Source organism: Nymphalis io, chromosome 24 (genome assembly GCF_905147045.1).
Source record: "Nymphalis io chromosome 24, ilAglIoxx1.1, whole genome shotgun sequence".
NCBI lineage: Eukaryota > Metazoa > Arthropoda > Insecta > Lepidoptera > Nymphalidae > Nymphalis > Nymphalis io.
Genome location: NC_065911.1, coordinates 5,730,239 through 5,745,587, shown reverse-complemented (window position 1 = coordinate 5,745,587; position 15,349 = coordinate 5,730,239). Strand labels below are relative to the sequence as shown.

The 15,349-nt window shown below is 33.1% G+C and overlaps 1 protein-coding gene across 1 annotated transcript in view; it reads left to right on the top strand.

The window, feature by feature from the left end:
- The window catches only part of LOC126777856 (plastin-2), a 57,569-nt gene extending 46,979 nt beyond the window's left edge, over positions 1 to 10,590 (top strand). Inside the window, exons 5-15 of the mRNA XM_050501094.1 lie at positions 1,739 to 1,892; positions 2,562 to 2,725; positions 3,412 to 3,521; positions 3,832 to 4,026; positions 4,174 to 4,387; positions 4,573 to 4,703; positions 5,228 to 5,375; positions 6,041 to 6,192; positions 6,704 to 6,805; positions 7,032 to 7,201; positions 10,204 to 10,590. Of these exons, the coding sequence (XP_050357051.1) occupies positions 1,739 to 1,892; positions 2,562 to 2,725; positions 3,412 to 3,521; positions 3,832 to 4,026; positions 4,174 to 4,387; positions 4,573 to 4,703; positions 5,228 to 5,375; positions 6,041 to 6,192; positions 6,704 to 6,805; positions 7,032 to 7,201; positions 10,204 to 10,426 (1,763 nt within the window). The 3' untranslated portion in view covers positions 10,427 to 10,590. The remainder of the gene's footprint in view (positions 1 to 1,738; positions 1,893 to 2,561; positions 2,726 to 3,411; positions 3,522 to 3,831; positions 4,027 to 4,173; positions 4,388 to 4,572; positions 4,704 to 5,227; positions 5,376 to 6,040; positions 6,193 to 6,703; positions 6,806 to 7,031; positions 7,202 to 10,203) is intronic.
- Positions 10,591 to 15,349: the final 4,759 nt, after the last annotated feature.

The window sequence follows — 15,349 nt, the reverse complement described above, 5'->3', positions numbered from 1 at the left end:
GTGCTGAATAAGACGGCAGCGAGGATCTTCTCGAAGAGCTTGCCCGTCTCATTCAGCAGCACAATTGGCCTATATGCCGAAGGAGAATCGAGTGGACGCCCCTCTTTCGGCAACAGAACCAACTTTCCTTCCTTCCACAGCTTCGGAAACTGCCCACTGGAAAGACATTCATCAAGGTCGCGTTTGCCTGGCCGTTCGATAGTAAAGGCGGGAGGAATGAGTTCGTGTAATTCCTGAGCACATTCTTCGAAATGTGAATGTGCCTTTTTAGAGGATTATTTGTATACTTAACCTTTTTTGTCTTATCAACGTATCAACTTGTATGATTAGAATCAAGGAAAATATATATTATAATATATTAATATAATTTTTCATGGTTTTCTAATTACAAATTTCTATACGATATTTTGACATCTATTTCCCAACTAAAATTAAGATTTCATACTCCTAGCTGCCAATGCTTTAGGCTATTGTGCTTGGCGACTAAGAATATATTATTTTATACATTGCACGTGGCATGTGTTGCAATATTTAAATTAAGCTGAAAAAAAAACGTCATTCAGGTACAACATGCGCCGCAACCGTTTGTACATTGATGTTACTATGCCGGACAATACACACAAAGTCTAAGAAAGATTCAATTTAATTTAATTTGAATGAGAACATAGAACAAATACAAAAAAAGCACAATTTCGATATATCCAACATAAAAATTGTAATATTTATATGAAGTGTCACTTCTATTAAACACAGATCTATGTTCACGACGGTGTTAATGTCCTACTAGTAAGCGAATTTATAGCATCAATAATTGATTCCGAATGAAAGCGATTAATCGTTCGTGAACAGTCGCTGAATGCATTTGAACTGTAGCTAATGCATTTGGCTTAGAAGATCATTATTAAAGACTTGTTTATTTTTTATTTATTACGAATACACACAAACAACGCACACACACACAAATATATCTATATTTTTTTTTTATTTAAGTAAATTATTTAAAAAGTTTAGACACTTTCTAGAAACCTCTTTTAGGACATTGCCACACGAAATAGTTTCTAAATATGCAGTCGAGTCACACAAGTAATAAGTATATTTATTTATTTATTAATCCTTTATTGCACACACTTTACAAACATTTAATAACATATGATAGCAAGTAGATCATATAGTATGCAAAGGCGGCCTTATCACTTATAATGATCTCTTCCAGGCAACCTCTGTAAAGAGAGATGTTTATGTGTTTTTAGCCAAGATCACTAATCGGGCACAGTGTGCGAGTAACTTATACTTAAAATTAATTGAGCTTAATACAAATATGTAATATACCAACCTACATACATATATATACATATAAACTATATAAGAAATAAATAACCATATACATATAATAATACAACATGCTATAGTTATGTTGATAGATAATTATGCATACGACTCTTAAAAATATGTACGCAAGCTTGACGAATTTCTCGAGGCAGGGAATTCCATAGTTTGACTGCTTTAACCGTAAAGGAATCACTGTATATTTTAGTACAACTCAGAGGGATTAGCAATTTATTGTCTTGCTCAGAGCGTACATTGATTGGCGTATGAGAGCCAAGGAAGTTAAACCGCTCTTTAAGTTAGGTTGGAGTTGGAGTTTAAGTTTTTTTTTATTCCTCGTATCAATTTTATGATCAAATTTCCACATTAGTATCACTGTGATAAATGACTAAGTGTATTTTTTTGTTATAAGGAACAACACACTCGGTTCGTCTCGAAGAACAGATGGCGTTCTCTGGCTGGATAAATAGCAACCTGGAACACGATCCAGACTTAAAACATTTACTGCCCATCGACCCAGAAGGCAAACAGCTGTACGAAAAGCTAAAAGACGGTCTTATTCTATGGTAAGTTCGCATACAAAAAATAATAACATGCTTTTTGTACAAAGCCAACTAAGTAAAGCAAGGTTTTCATAAGTCTATATCCTTCACAATAAATATTTTTGTTTATCAAATCGGACTGTTAGACTGAGATCAGCGCGTTCTAACAAAATCTTTACCTCTATATATTAGTATAGAATATTTTGTTACATTTAAGAAAATAATACTATTATATTTATTAATAAATCTGCTGTAAAGGCTATGTTAGGATTGATATTTTTCTCAATCCCATCATAGCCTAAGGGGTCAAAATCGAACCTGCAAATTGAACATGCCCTGGGCTATATACAGGCTATTATAAAAGACTAATTCAATAATAATAATTAAATATACCGTATTATTAATTTAAATACAATTTTTCGTTATAATCATATTTCATTAATGTTTGCATTGTTGGAGTAATTCTTAAAGCATGTAACTCATTGGCCGAAAAAATATATATCTAAGAATGTTTTGTATTTGTCTATGTTCAATAAATATCGGTTTTGATGTTTAATTTTTTGTGGATTAACTGATTTAATGTAACCTTTTTTTAAATTATTGACAGTTTTATAATTTATTTTCTCATTTTAACTTAATTATTTCTTAAAAAACATATTTTTTACACATTTTAATAAAATTAAATGATTCCAGCAAAGTGATCAACCACTCTTGCCCAGACACAATTGACGAGAGAGCCATCAACAAGAAGAACCTTACCCTCTACACCAAGCACGAGAACCTCACCCTGGCCCTGGTCTCGTCCCAGGCTATTGGTTGTAATATTGTTAATATCGATGCCCACGATCTAGCTAAAGGTAAGACTGTACATAATATACATATAAATAATAATATTTAAGGTTTATACTAAAAATACGGTGTTGAGATGGCCCAGTAGTTAAAATCTGATTTGATCAAGCGAATGAATTTGTGTTTTTATCTTATGCTCTGTAGGGGAAAGAAAACATTGTGAGAAAACCTATACATGCCAAATGAAGTACTCATCAACCTGTAATGCAGTAATGTGGTGGAATGAGCTCTAAATATTAACTAATCAAGCTGACCCGTGCCCACTTCGTTGGGCGGTAAACATTTTTACTTGTGATGAAATTATGATTGTTGTTCGGCTAGTACTGAGTGCTATGATTTATTTCCTGACGGCCAAAAGTCGCGTTGGCCACGACATCCAATTACCACGAAAAATTCTTTTCATTTTTCTGGTTAATATATAGCCTATGACACTCAGAAATAATGTGGTTTTCTATTGGTAAAAGAATTTTCAAAATCGGTTCAGTAGATCCATAGATTACCCCCCCTACAACCTCACAAACTTTACCTCTTTATAATATTTGTATAGATTTATTTAAAAAGTGAGCAAATCCCTCTGGTCTTTAAAATAGAAAATCTACTAGAAAAATTACGTTTTTTATTTTTCTATTTACACATTAAACATATACTTATAAGGTTTTTTTTTTTTAAATTTTGGTTGTTGTTTTCTTTACAGGCAAACCTCATTTGGTGCTCGGTCTTTTATGGCAAATCATTCGCATCGGTCTCTTCAACCAGATCACACTGGAACACTGTCCTGGTCTCACAGAACTGCTCAACGACCAGGTAATAATAACGAAATGTTACTTTGAAATACAAGTTTTATTTTGTATCTTTTTTTCTCTTAATATTTTATTTACGTTATATTGAAAACTATTGATCCATGTAATAATACCGTTTGTTTTCAAAATAAATAAAACAAAGTATAGATCTTAATATAATTAATAATTATCTTATTATGATTATAAATTTAAGTTTATTTTCAATTTATTTATTGTTTAATCATGGTTGATTTATTCTTTATTTGAAATATGTATGTTTTATCTTGTTAGTATTTATTTAAAATTGATATATTAATAGTTACATTGTCTTTCAGGAACGCATCGAAGATCTTCTAGCTCTGTCTCCAGAAGCAATCCTTCTCCGCTGGGTCAATCACCAGTTGCAGAGCGCTGGTGTCACGAGACGCTGTACCAACTTCCAGCAGGACGTAGCTGATTCAGAGATTTACTCGTATCTGCTTAAACAGATCGCACCTGATGATGCTGGAGTCACACTTGATGCCCTACGGGTTAGTGGTTTTAGAAATATCACGTTATATATTTAACTATAAAAAAGTAAGGTTTAAAAAATAAATTCAATAGTTATAATTCATAACTAAAGAAAACATCCTTGACTTTTTAAAATGTTTTTGTTAATTCTTTTTATCGGTTTTCAGGAGTCCGATCTGCTCCGTCGTGCGGAGGTGATGCTGCAGCAGGCCGCCAAGCTGCGCTGTCGTGCTTTCGTGACGGCCGCGGACGTTGTGGGCGGAGTCTACAAACTGAACTTGGCCTTCGTGGCCAATCTCTTCAACCAGCATCCTGGCCTGCAGCGACCAGCCGCAGACAACGACACATACCACCAGCTGGATGAGACACGAGAGGAGAAGAGTATGTTTTACTTGAATAGCAATAATAATATCTTCATTACAAACAAAGTAATCAGATACAGAAATACTTAAGACTTAACGATTTTCATCAACTCTGGATATTGCTCAGATCCACCTGGGTGGTTAAATTACGAGCAACTCTGGTTGTATTTACAAAGGTGCTCATCCATTGGTCTTTGTTTCCAGCGTACCGTAACTGGATGAACTCGATGGGCGTGGCGCCGCACGTCAACTGGCTGTACTCCGACCTCACCGACGGCCTCGTCATCTTCCAGCTCTATGACATCATCAAACCCGGTATCGTCAATTGGAAGAAGGTTCGATATGTATATATTTATTAATACTCGAAACAAACCGAAAACAATTATCTTGTTAATTTTTATTAAAAAACAGAACAATATCAAACCAAACCATAGATTCAATTTACATTTTTGTGTAGTTTGTATGAAATCTATATTGAAGTTCTTATTTTATTAAATAAGTCGACAAATGTTAACATTTATTTTATCCGAGTTCGTAGTTTTAGGTTTTGAACTTTGTTTTGTTTGAAATTAATGAATTTCCCTGTTCTAAGAAATACTATTTATTTGTTATATACTTTGAATATGTTACGCTAACATGTGTTCCAAGATTTTATAACCCTGGTACTTATAATTGGACTCGCTCGCTCCTAGTTGCATCTTTTAAATTAAAAAATCAAAAAGACTTCTCATTATTAGCAGTATAACTGCTTGAAGTTGAAGGTACCAAAACCTACCCAGAATACACAAAATCCACACCAAAAAACCACCATCAGTAAAAAAACTAAAACATAAATTAATCATCATTAAATCAACTTCAGGTGCATCGTCAATTCTCTAAACTTCGCAAGTTCATGGAGCGACTTGAGAACTGCAACTATGCAGTGGAGCTCGGGAGACAACTCGGTTTCTCATTAGTTGGTATCGCTGGAGCTGACATTAATGAGGGGAACGCTACACTTACACTTGGTAAATATTTTAGTAGGATTTTACAACTTTATTTATTTATTATTATCATAGAAGGAACAAATGCTGTTAATATGTTATTTACATATTGTTCATCAAAAAGCCGAGATGGCCCAGTGGTAAGAACGCGTGAATCTTAACCGATGATCGTGGGTTCAAACCCAGGCAAGCACCACTGAATTTTCATGTGCTTAATTTGTGATTATAAATCATCTCGTGCTTTCCGGTGAAGGAAAACATCGTGAGGAAACGTGCATGTGTCTAATTTCACTGAAAATCTGCCACATGCGTATCCCACCAACCCGCATTGGAGCAGCGTGGTGGAATAAGCTTCAAACCTTCTCCCCAAAAAGAGGATTTTAATTTATTTTAATTTTCACATACATTATATTTTTGGACAGTGTCGTCTTTATAAGAGAGTTATATGCCCATAGATTTTCTTAATGAAGATTCTCTTGACTGATCCTTACTTTCCGTAATCCGTAACAGCCTGTGAATGTCCCACTGCTGGGCTAAAGGCTTACTTTATGGAGAATATTTTCCCTCAATGATTTATTTTAAACATTCGGTACTAAATGTTAAGAATTTATAATAAAAATAAGTCCAACATCCAATAGATATAATGCGTTAATGTATAATATGAATTCTGTAATATTTTCTAATTCCAGCGCTCATCTGGCAGCTGATGCGCGCGTACACGCTGTCGGTGCTGACGCGGCTCGCCAACACCGGCAACCCCATCATCGAGCGCGAGATCGTGCAGTGGGTCAACACCAAGCTCAATTCCGCCGGAAAAACATCCTCCATCAAGAGTTTCCAGGTAACTTATTTTCTTACAATGAGTATACCTTATTTATATATGGAGACAGAATAAAAAATGTAAATAAAACAAATTATTGGCACATTGCAGGAAATAGTTTAAAGATTCTTACAATATGATATAAGCATTTTTTAATAACATTATAAATGCAAAACTGAGTTTGTTTGTTGTTTGTTAGGCCTTCACATCTTAATTACTCAACCGACCATCATGAAATTTTGCATATTCCTTAATCTTAGGAGTATAGAAATAGATATACGCTACATAACATAAGGCAAACCCCCTTCTCCTCGGCTCATTAGCTTGCGAAACAGCGGTCGGAAACTAGTGTCATATATATATATACATATATGTTTATACATATGCCAGGAATGTGGGTGTTGAAAAGTGCGGAACAATTGCTTGGCGTGCTAACCAATTGCATCATAATTTAAAGTTATTTCTATGTCTTTAGTATAAATATACAAGTAAAAAAAGTTCATATATTAACCACAATTTAAATGTATTCCAGGATGAAGTACTAGCAGATGGCAAGGTGGTGCTGGACTTGATAGATGCCATCAAACCTGGAGCCATTAATTATGACCTCGTACTCCACGGTGGTACTGAGGAGGTAATACATATTTAAACATAGTTATTTAATTTTTGAATTAAAATTACGAAGTGGCATTCGGACCTTCCTTATAATAGGATGCTTGACTCGGCGATTTAACCAATTTTTGCGCATCTTATTCGTTCAAATATAGAGATTGAAACTGTAGTGCTGAAAGATTCTATACTCTAATATATACACCGCAAATAAGTTATGGATTTTAAAACTCGTGTCGTATAATTTCCAGGACAAACTAGCGAACGCGAAGTACGCGATCTCGATGGCGCGGCGCTGCGGCGCGCGCGTGTACGCGCTGCCCGAGGACATCACGGAGCGGAAGCCCAAGATGATCATGACGGTGTTCGCCTGCCTCATGGCGCTCGACTACATCCCCACCATGGACGCGCCCACGCAGCCGTAAGAGCCCCGCCGCTTGCATATCTCGGGGACGGTGGTGTCACGACATTACCGCTACCTAGCCATATATATAAACGTCGATTTGTCATAGATACCACCGGGTCGTCTCGTGTAATTTAGGAGCGCGAACGTCAATTGATAATCATCATTTGCCTAAATATATAATTGTTTACTTCTTAACTTATATTTGTCTTCGGTCCGTGATAGGCAAGGTAACGAAAATAATTTCTCTAAAAGCTACCGATCTCGTAAACGGTGTGTAAAGTTACGTATAAGGGTGTCGTTTTTTAATCATTTACTAACAGATGACGCGGCGGTATCTATGAGATGTAAATCTGGGCATATTTAATGTGATCGTGGAAGCCATAAGAATTATATATAATTATTCATTCCTGTGTAAAATTTACTCAAACATGTCTGATCATTCCGTATGAATAATAACTTTATACATTTATTTCCATTACCATCCATACATGCAGTACTAGAAACATGAAACGGACAATAAACAAGCAATGGTTGATCATTAATTATTATATTATTTATTTTGATTAGTCTTGTAGATAAGCATATCAGACATTTTTGAAATTCTCATTAAATAAAAATACAATTCTCTCAATGGGATTATTAAGCATAAATAACTTGATTTACAAGAATTATCAAAAAAAAAAAAAAAACAACGGGCATAAGCTTGGGATGTATTCAAAATGAAAATCAAATTTTAAGGCCAAGAGTCATTTCGACTCGAAATTTTGAACCCACCTAACACGTACAATATAATAATAATAAGATATGTATTCAATATTTTGAATAACATAACAATAACACATGGCCTAGGTCCACTCAGAGTCCACTGTCATACATTCCGATATTCAGAATACCTTTATATAGATGTACCAGTATATATAGAATGTAAGAAGGTGACGGTCACAGTATATAAAGCAGCAGTCACCCGGAAGGCTTTACACGCTTTTAATCACAATATTTGCACATTAATCTTACTGCAATTTTTACTCTGTGTAAACTGGCCATTTCCCTTTCGGCTGGTCTCCTGGCTTTATACTGTCGCCCGGTGATGGAATTGTTTATGTGTTGTGATGTCCGATTTAATGTCGCTAGCCTGGCGGGAGGTAGTAATCTTAGACTTGGGCGTAGCTAGATTAGGGAATGTCTAGTTTCCCTCCAAGAAAATTCAGGTGACTACGAATTCCTAAAAAAATAACAAAAACCTCTGTCTCATAAAGAGAAATTTGCTAACTACGCCCCTAAGTCTTAGCTAATGTTAAGATTGTAATAATTGTGTACGTAACGTGCATATAATTAAGTATAACTTATTTGAGACGAACGTGTCTCGAAAATTAACAAGAATCCTAATATATTTCATATTAAAATGATGAAGGCTTACAATTATAGTACTTAGTATTAAAACGTGTCAATGGTTTTATACATTTTTACAACGAATTCAAATTTGCTAGTAAGGTTTTTAAACGACACATGCACGGCCTTTACGCTAATGCTGTATGCATGAGGATCTACATGACTCATGCGTTTTAAGTAAATCGTTTCCTAATGTTTGGTACTTAAATGTTATTAATTGGCGTAATCGCCTATCGCTATGGTAAGCTGACCTAAGAGCGCTAGTAAACTAGCTAATACTATATAATAAAATGACCAAAATGTCTTTTAAATAATGAGTCAGTCAATATTCAATGTCTATTAACCTGCTATACACTTTTTATACAGTAAATTATACGCAACGAGACTTGTTTATACATAATACATAACGGTTTATACATAATTTGAATGAATTAAGCGATTTTTCATCTAAAATTTTTAACAAATTTAAAATGATACAACATTCCTAATTTTATTCCCGATCGGCATTTATTTATATAATTTAAAAATAATCATTTAAATTGTATATTTTTATTATACAGATAATTATAATATTATTTTGGAATATTTTCGTATAGATTTATTGAAATGACATTCCCACGGAATACAACGATTTATTTTATACAATATTTTGATTTTTTAATGTAAATTTTTATTTTGTTAGACATTTTATGTTATTAAGTATTTTTTTATTCGATTTTAGATATTTTTAAGGGATCGATCGATAGTGAACGCTAATTGAAGTATAATTACGTAATATCATAGATATATGAATAGTTAAAGCTATTTTACCCTATAACTCTATACATATATAGCGATATGCTAGCTGTCATTAATGTTTAAAATAATATGTAAGCATATAAATAAATAAAATCGGAATTGAATAATTTTTTTCATTTCACCATTCCTTTAATGACACTATTGTGCACTTTCTTTCATCGAAACTATAAATCAATAATTCATTGTCTGGTTTTGGGTGCTTTGTGTTTTCTTGTTCCTTTGTTGGTGTGAGATTGCTGCATGTCCTTCGTGTTCAAATAAAATAAAGGTATGTACACATATTATTTTATGTACAAGGACTCCGGTCCAATCATAGGAACCACAGATCATACTAGTGTGTTTATTTAATAATAAACATTGTACAGTCGTATTTTTTTTTAAATTAATTAACGCATACAAGTACAAGAAACGAAGAGGTAATCCGGTTTTGAGAATGAACGAGAAGTATGTAACTTTGACACTGAATTGAGGTGATATTATCGGTCGAGATCTTGAATAATCTATGATGTTCAATATGGATTCGCGAAAAAATGGCGTTTTCAATATCCGCTAAATATTAATCGGAACTTCCAAAGTTAAATTAACGTGTTTATAACTAGTTAAATGGAATAGTGTTGTATTATAAATAACGGTAAATTAATCAAGAAATGTTTGTAGTGCATAATATTAGCAAATCGCATGTAATTTGTAAATCTAAGTTTACCTAAACTCCTCCAATTGAAATAGGGTATACGAAGGTGACATTCGATTCAACGATTTCCTTAAGCAACAGATTATACAGCTATATTATTGAGTTACAAAAATAAAATGAAGATTTCTTTTTATTAAAGGTCTGGCGTACAAGTTGTAGAAAACAGTGATGATCAAGTAACATTTCTAGATAATAACTTGGAATCCGTCGAAGTTGTGGAGAACGCTGAAGATAATGAGGTGATCGATGACTCGGGTTTAAGAGTTCAAATTGTCGAAAAACCAATGTTACCGCCAAAACCAGAAAATTTGTCGCCATTACCACGATCCATTTCTATTTCCTCCGCCAAGGAGGAATTGTAATACCAAATATTTACGAACATTTTTTATCGATAATTGAAAGAATAGTTTTATTTTTTTATGATTATTTATTGACAATATTATATATTAAGTTTACGAGGATGTTACATTTTGTATAATATGTAAGTTAATAACTTTATTGAGTTTTTCTAAAGTTATCGAAATGCATTATCTGCATTTAATAAAAAATATTTATATATTTTACATAAATGGGTATTAAATAAAAGTTTTAATATTTTTTCTTTTATTTTTTCTTTCATTTGACTATGTGAGAATAATATTAGTAATATTGCATTCCTTTTGAGATATTGACTTAAAGGAATGACAAGAAATTTCTTAATTTAACAGAATAGTAATTGTAATAATATTGTAGTAATATTGTCTGCAATATAGTAGGATAACTGAGCTTCTAATAATGAAAGTGCCAGTACTCATATTTATTTTAGGCAACATAATGCACAATGTAGCAGAAAAATAAGGCAATCATAATAACTATTGTTTCAATAAAAAGTAGACACAATATTTAGTGACAATCTTCATATTCACATAAGTGTTTTTTTTTCTGGATATTTGTAAAGTATTGGGATATTTAGAAGTCGGGCCAGAGATTGAGGAATCAGTAGATTTTAATTTTTGGGAAACAAACAGTACATTAATTCTTAAAACTATGATATTAATGTTAGCACATTTACCAGTCAAGTTTCCACTTATAACTAAAACATAATTAGAACAGAACAAACTTATAATAATAAAACAAAAAACATTAGACAAGTGGAAATTTAAATTAAAGATTTAGGATTTATTAGCTCTGACAAAGACTTCCTAAAGTTTGCGATTGATTCCGTAAATAGATCGATACTGGAAAATTTAGTATTATATTCCTTACAAACTCTAAATGTATAATGAGTTTCGCATATAATTAGTTTTTAAAAAGGGCAAACTAAACAAAGCCTTTTTCCGTGTACGTACATTAGGACACCTGAAACTTAAGCAATTAAGAAGGTATGGTGAATCTATATAATCCCTAATTAATTTAAACAAAAATAATTGATATCTCAGCGTTCGACGATCAACTAGTAGGGTAACTGGAATAATTTCATTTGTAGCACGACATTTAAAATTAAGGCATCTTATAAATTTCATCATATATTTAGTCATATTTGACTGTTTTAACAGGAACAAATCCGAGATAATCGGGGGGAAGACGGGTTTCGTAAAAAACCTGTACGGCCTTAGTGATATCGCAGTCATTTAGTAAATCTAACCAGTAACCGCTAGGTGAAATAAGTGAATTGTACGACGAGCATTAATTAAAGAACCAGTCGTTAATACATTAAGTGATATATACAGGGCTGGGTGATGAGGATCTTCATGTACTAAAGGGGAACTATAACATACACAGCAATCGCAGCTGCTAATTATTAAGTCAAGAAATCTATTGTTCAAATTAGGAACGGAGTTAAATTGCCTGAGATTTGAAAAATTTAAAAAAATATATAATGTACTAATCCAAACATTATCTTCGAAAAAGTTGCTAATATTCATAGAGTTACCTGAATATTCCCACAAGGCAGAGGAGATATTAAAATCACCCGTTATCAAGACATGGTAATTAGGTTGGCTAAGAATTTCATTGGATAAGCAATTCAAAGAAATCAGAGAGCGCTCCACACTGATATTTGCCGTGAGGGAAATAATAATAATAAATATGTAGCAATTAGATAAAGGAGCTGGCGAAAGGACAATGGAGACTTTAAATATATCGGCAGCCATGTTCACTGAGAGGATGGTGGAATGGAATTTGACTGACAAATTGGATTTCAATGCAGCTAAGACGCCACCTCCCATTTTATCTCCACGCGAGTTATAGTCCCGATCAGTTCTGTACACGTTATAGATCAAATCAAACAATTCCGCATTAAAAATACCTTCATGCAGCCAAGTTTCACTGAGGCAAATAATATCGCAAGAGTGGTGCTTGCCCGGATTTGAACCCACGATCATCGGTTAAAATTCACGCGTTCTAACCACTAGGCCATCTTGGCTAATTTCTTCATTAATAATTCTAATTTTTATTTCTTCATTGCTAATTCATGTTCTTAATTTGTGATTATAATTCGTCTCGTGCTTGACGGTGATGGAAAACATCGTGAGGAAACCTGCTTGTGTCTAATTTCTTTGAAATTATGTCACTTGTGTATTCTACCAACCCGCATTGGAGAAGCGTGGTGGAATAAGCTCTAAACCTTTTCCTCAAAAAGGGAGAGGAGGCCTTAGCCCAGCAGTAGGACATTAACAGGCTGTTACTGTTACTACTGTTAAAATTTATTTGTTTTAGTTCGCAATCTACGCACATTTTGATAGAAAATAGAGAGACCTTTACTCATAACTACAGTAAGCATAATGTTGATAAACTATTAAAAGATAGTTATGTTAGCTCAAAGCATGAAGACAATAGAAGAAAATGCTTAATCAGCGGAATGTAAGTCATTGTGTCATTCCATGCTTTGAGATCATATGTTTTGGGAAACGATTTGTAAAAAAGGAAGAACATTCGACTAGAGCATAAACCTCTGTTCAGTCGTGTCACTTAATTATTATTAAATATTTTAAAATTCAAATATTATATCTTTTTTTAAAAAGAGTCTGACTTGCTCCCGTAAACTTGTCTGGCGCAGCCAGTAGGATTGTTTCATATTAATTACAGCCTTCATTCTTAATAATTTTCGTCAAAATCCGTGAATAGTTAGGATTTTGAAGGTCTGTAAGAAACAATCCAGAACCAAATAAATAAGACAGTGAGTGAGGAGTCCAGGCGAAGACGATGCTGGCGACCGGTTGGTGAGTAGAACTTTTCACCTTCCTTTGCCTTTTGTTATTTTGGGATAAGACTTCTCCTATTATAACGTTTTCTGATTTTCTTATATAATTTTATTTAATAATTTGAATTGGTATCGTGAGTGATTTTGTCTTAATAAAAATTTAATGAAATAGAAAAGTGTGTAATAATTTTAATTTTTTTTTTTTTATATAACATTGAAATGGATCATATAACTCTGATTCCTAACGACATTTTAAAATTAATTCCTCTTTTTGGTGGCGATAAACGCCAATTAAACTTATTTATAAGAAAATGCGAATATGTAATAAGTAAATTTCGAGGCAGTGATGCACAAAATATATACATTATGCATAGCATCACTAGTCGCTTAGTAGACAAGGCCGCTTCGCTTATCAGCGAGCACGAGGATATTGTATCATGGGATGAATTTAATTTGTTAATTCAACACTTTGGAGACCCGCGAAGTGAATAATGTATTGCCATAGAATTAGAAAATTTAAAAATAAATTCAGGAGAAAGTTACCTCGATTTTTGCAATAGAATTCAGTCGGTACGTTCGATTCTTTTATCAAAAGTTAATCAAATATTAAACGAAGATATTAAGCAGAGTAAAATAGTTATTTATAATATAATACGTCACTAAATGTATTTTTATACAATTTACCAGAGAATATTGTCAGAATAGTTACACTAAAATCGCCGGCATCATTAGAGAGTGTGTTAAGTATTGTGTTGGAGGAGGTGAACTTTCGCGAACAATACAATCAGCGAAGTCAAGTGTCTAATTCAAAGGTTAATAACTCTTTTAATCAACCAACATATTTTAAGCCTATAATATATATAAACACAATTTGGTTATAGGCCCAACTTACATAAAGACGGCACAGGACAAAATGACGTGTCTATGAGAACCGTAGTACAAAATAAACCGACTTTCCCTATTAATTAGATATATGCATATGACCACAATTACTATGACGATGAAAACTATTACGACCCTGACCTCTATTTTTCAGAAAATGAGCCCTATGAACATAACTTTAATAACATAACATATTACAATGAAGAGACAGACGAACACACTACAAAAAAAATCTAGTAACCTTGATAATGAAAAAAAAAAAATCAATAGTAGTCTAAAATCTACCGAATACAAATGCAGATGCTCTTTTCCGTATAAAATTAAATACAATAGGATCAGACGAAAATACTTCTCTAGCAGTAAATGTCGATAAAAAAGAAACTCTACTTCAAGACCATTTACAAGACGTAAATAACCAAATTCTAGAATTAACCGGGAGACGTAATACAGATGACTCTAGAACTGTTACTGTAACTGACTCTGAGGCGACCATATCAGTTTGTTCTGAAGATTTAGCTGAAATCGAACCGCAAAACCGAAACACTTCACATTCTAGCTCTACTACTGAGACTTTCAAATGTAGAATGTGATACTTCTGGTATTCCAATTTTACATGAAGCTATCGATACTAAGCCCAATCAAATATTAGTGTTTTCATGGCTTAAAAACGAAATTCAAGTTAAAGACTTATCAAGACCAAAACAGAAAATAATTGAAGTTTTCTTACCATGAAATAACTATATACTATAATAACTAATAAAACAATTTCTTACAGAATATATCCGCCTCAAAATTAAATACTTTATATATTTCGAACATTCAGATCATAGGAGAGATTTTGCTAAAACAAAAATTTCCTTAATTAAAAAGACACTGTAGACATTAAAGAAGGCTTAACAAAAAGCAATAGTAATAAAATATCATGAGGGAAAAACTTGAACTTGAACGATGAGTAGGATTAAACGAAATTATTTATTGGCATAATATGCAGGAAACCATTACGGCTTTAATAAGCGCATGTGAACTCTGTCGTAAAATGAAATATGATAGGAGACCTATTAACCCCGTACTTCAATTAACCCAAACACAAGATGCCCCGTCTCAGGAAATATTCATAGTTTTAAATTAAATTACAAGACTTTGAAGGAAAGTATTATTTAACATTAATAGACGCCTTTAGTAAACTTGGTCAAGCAATAGAAGTCAGTAGCAGATCCACCCC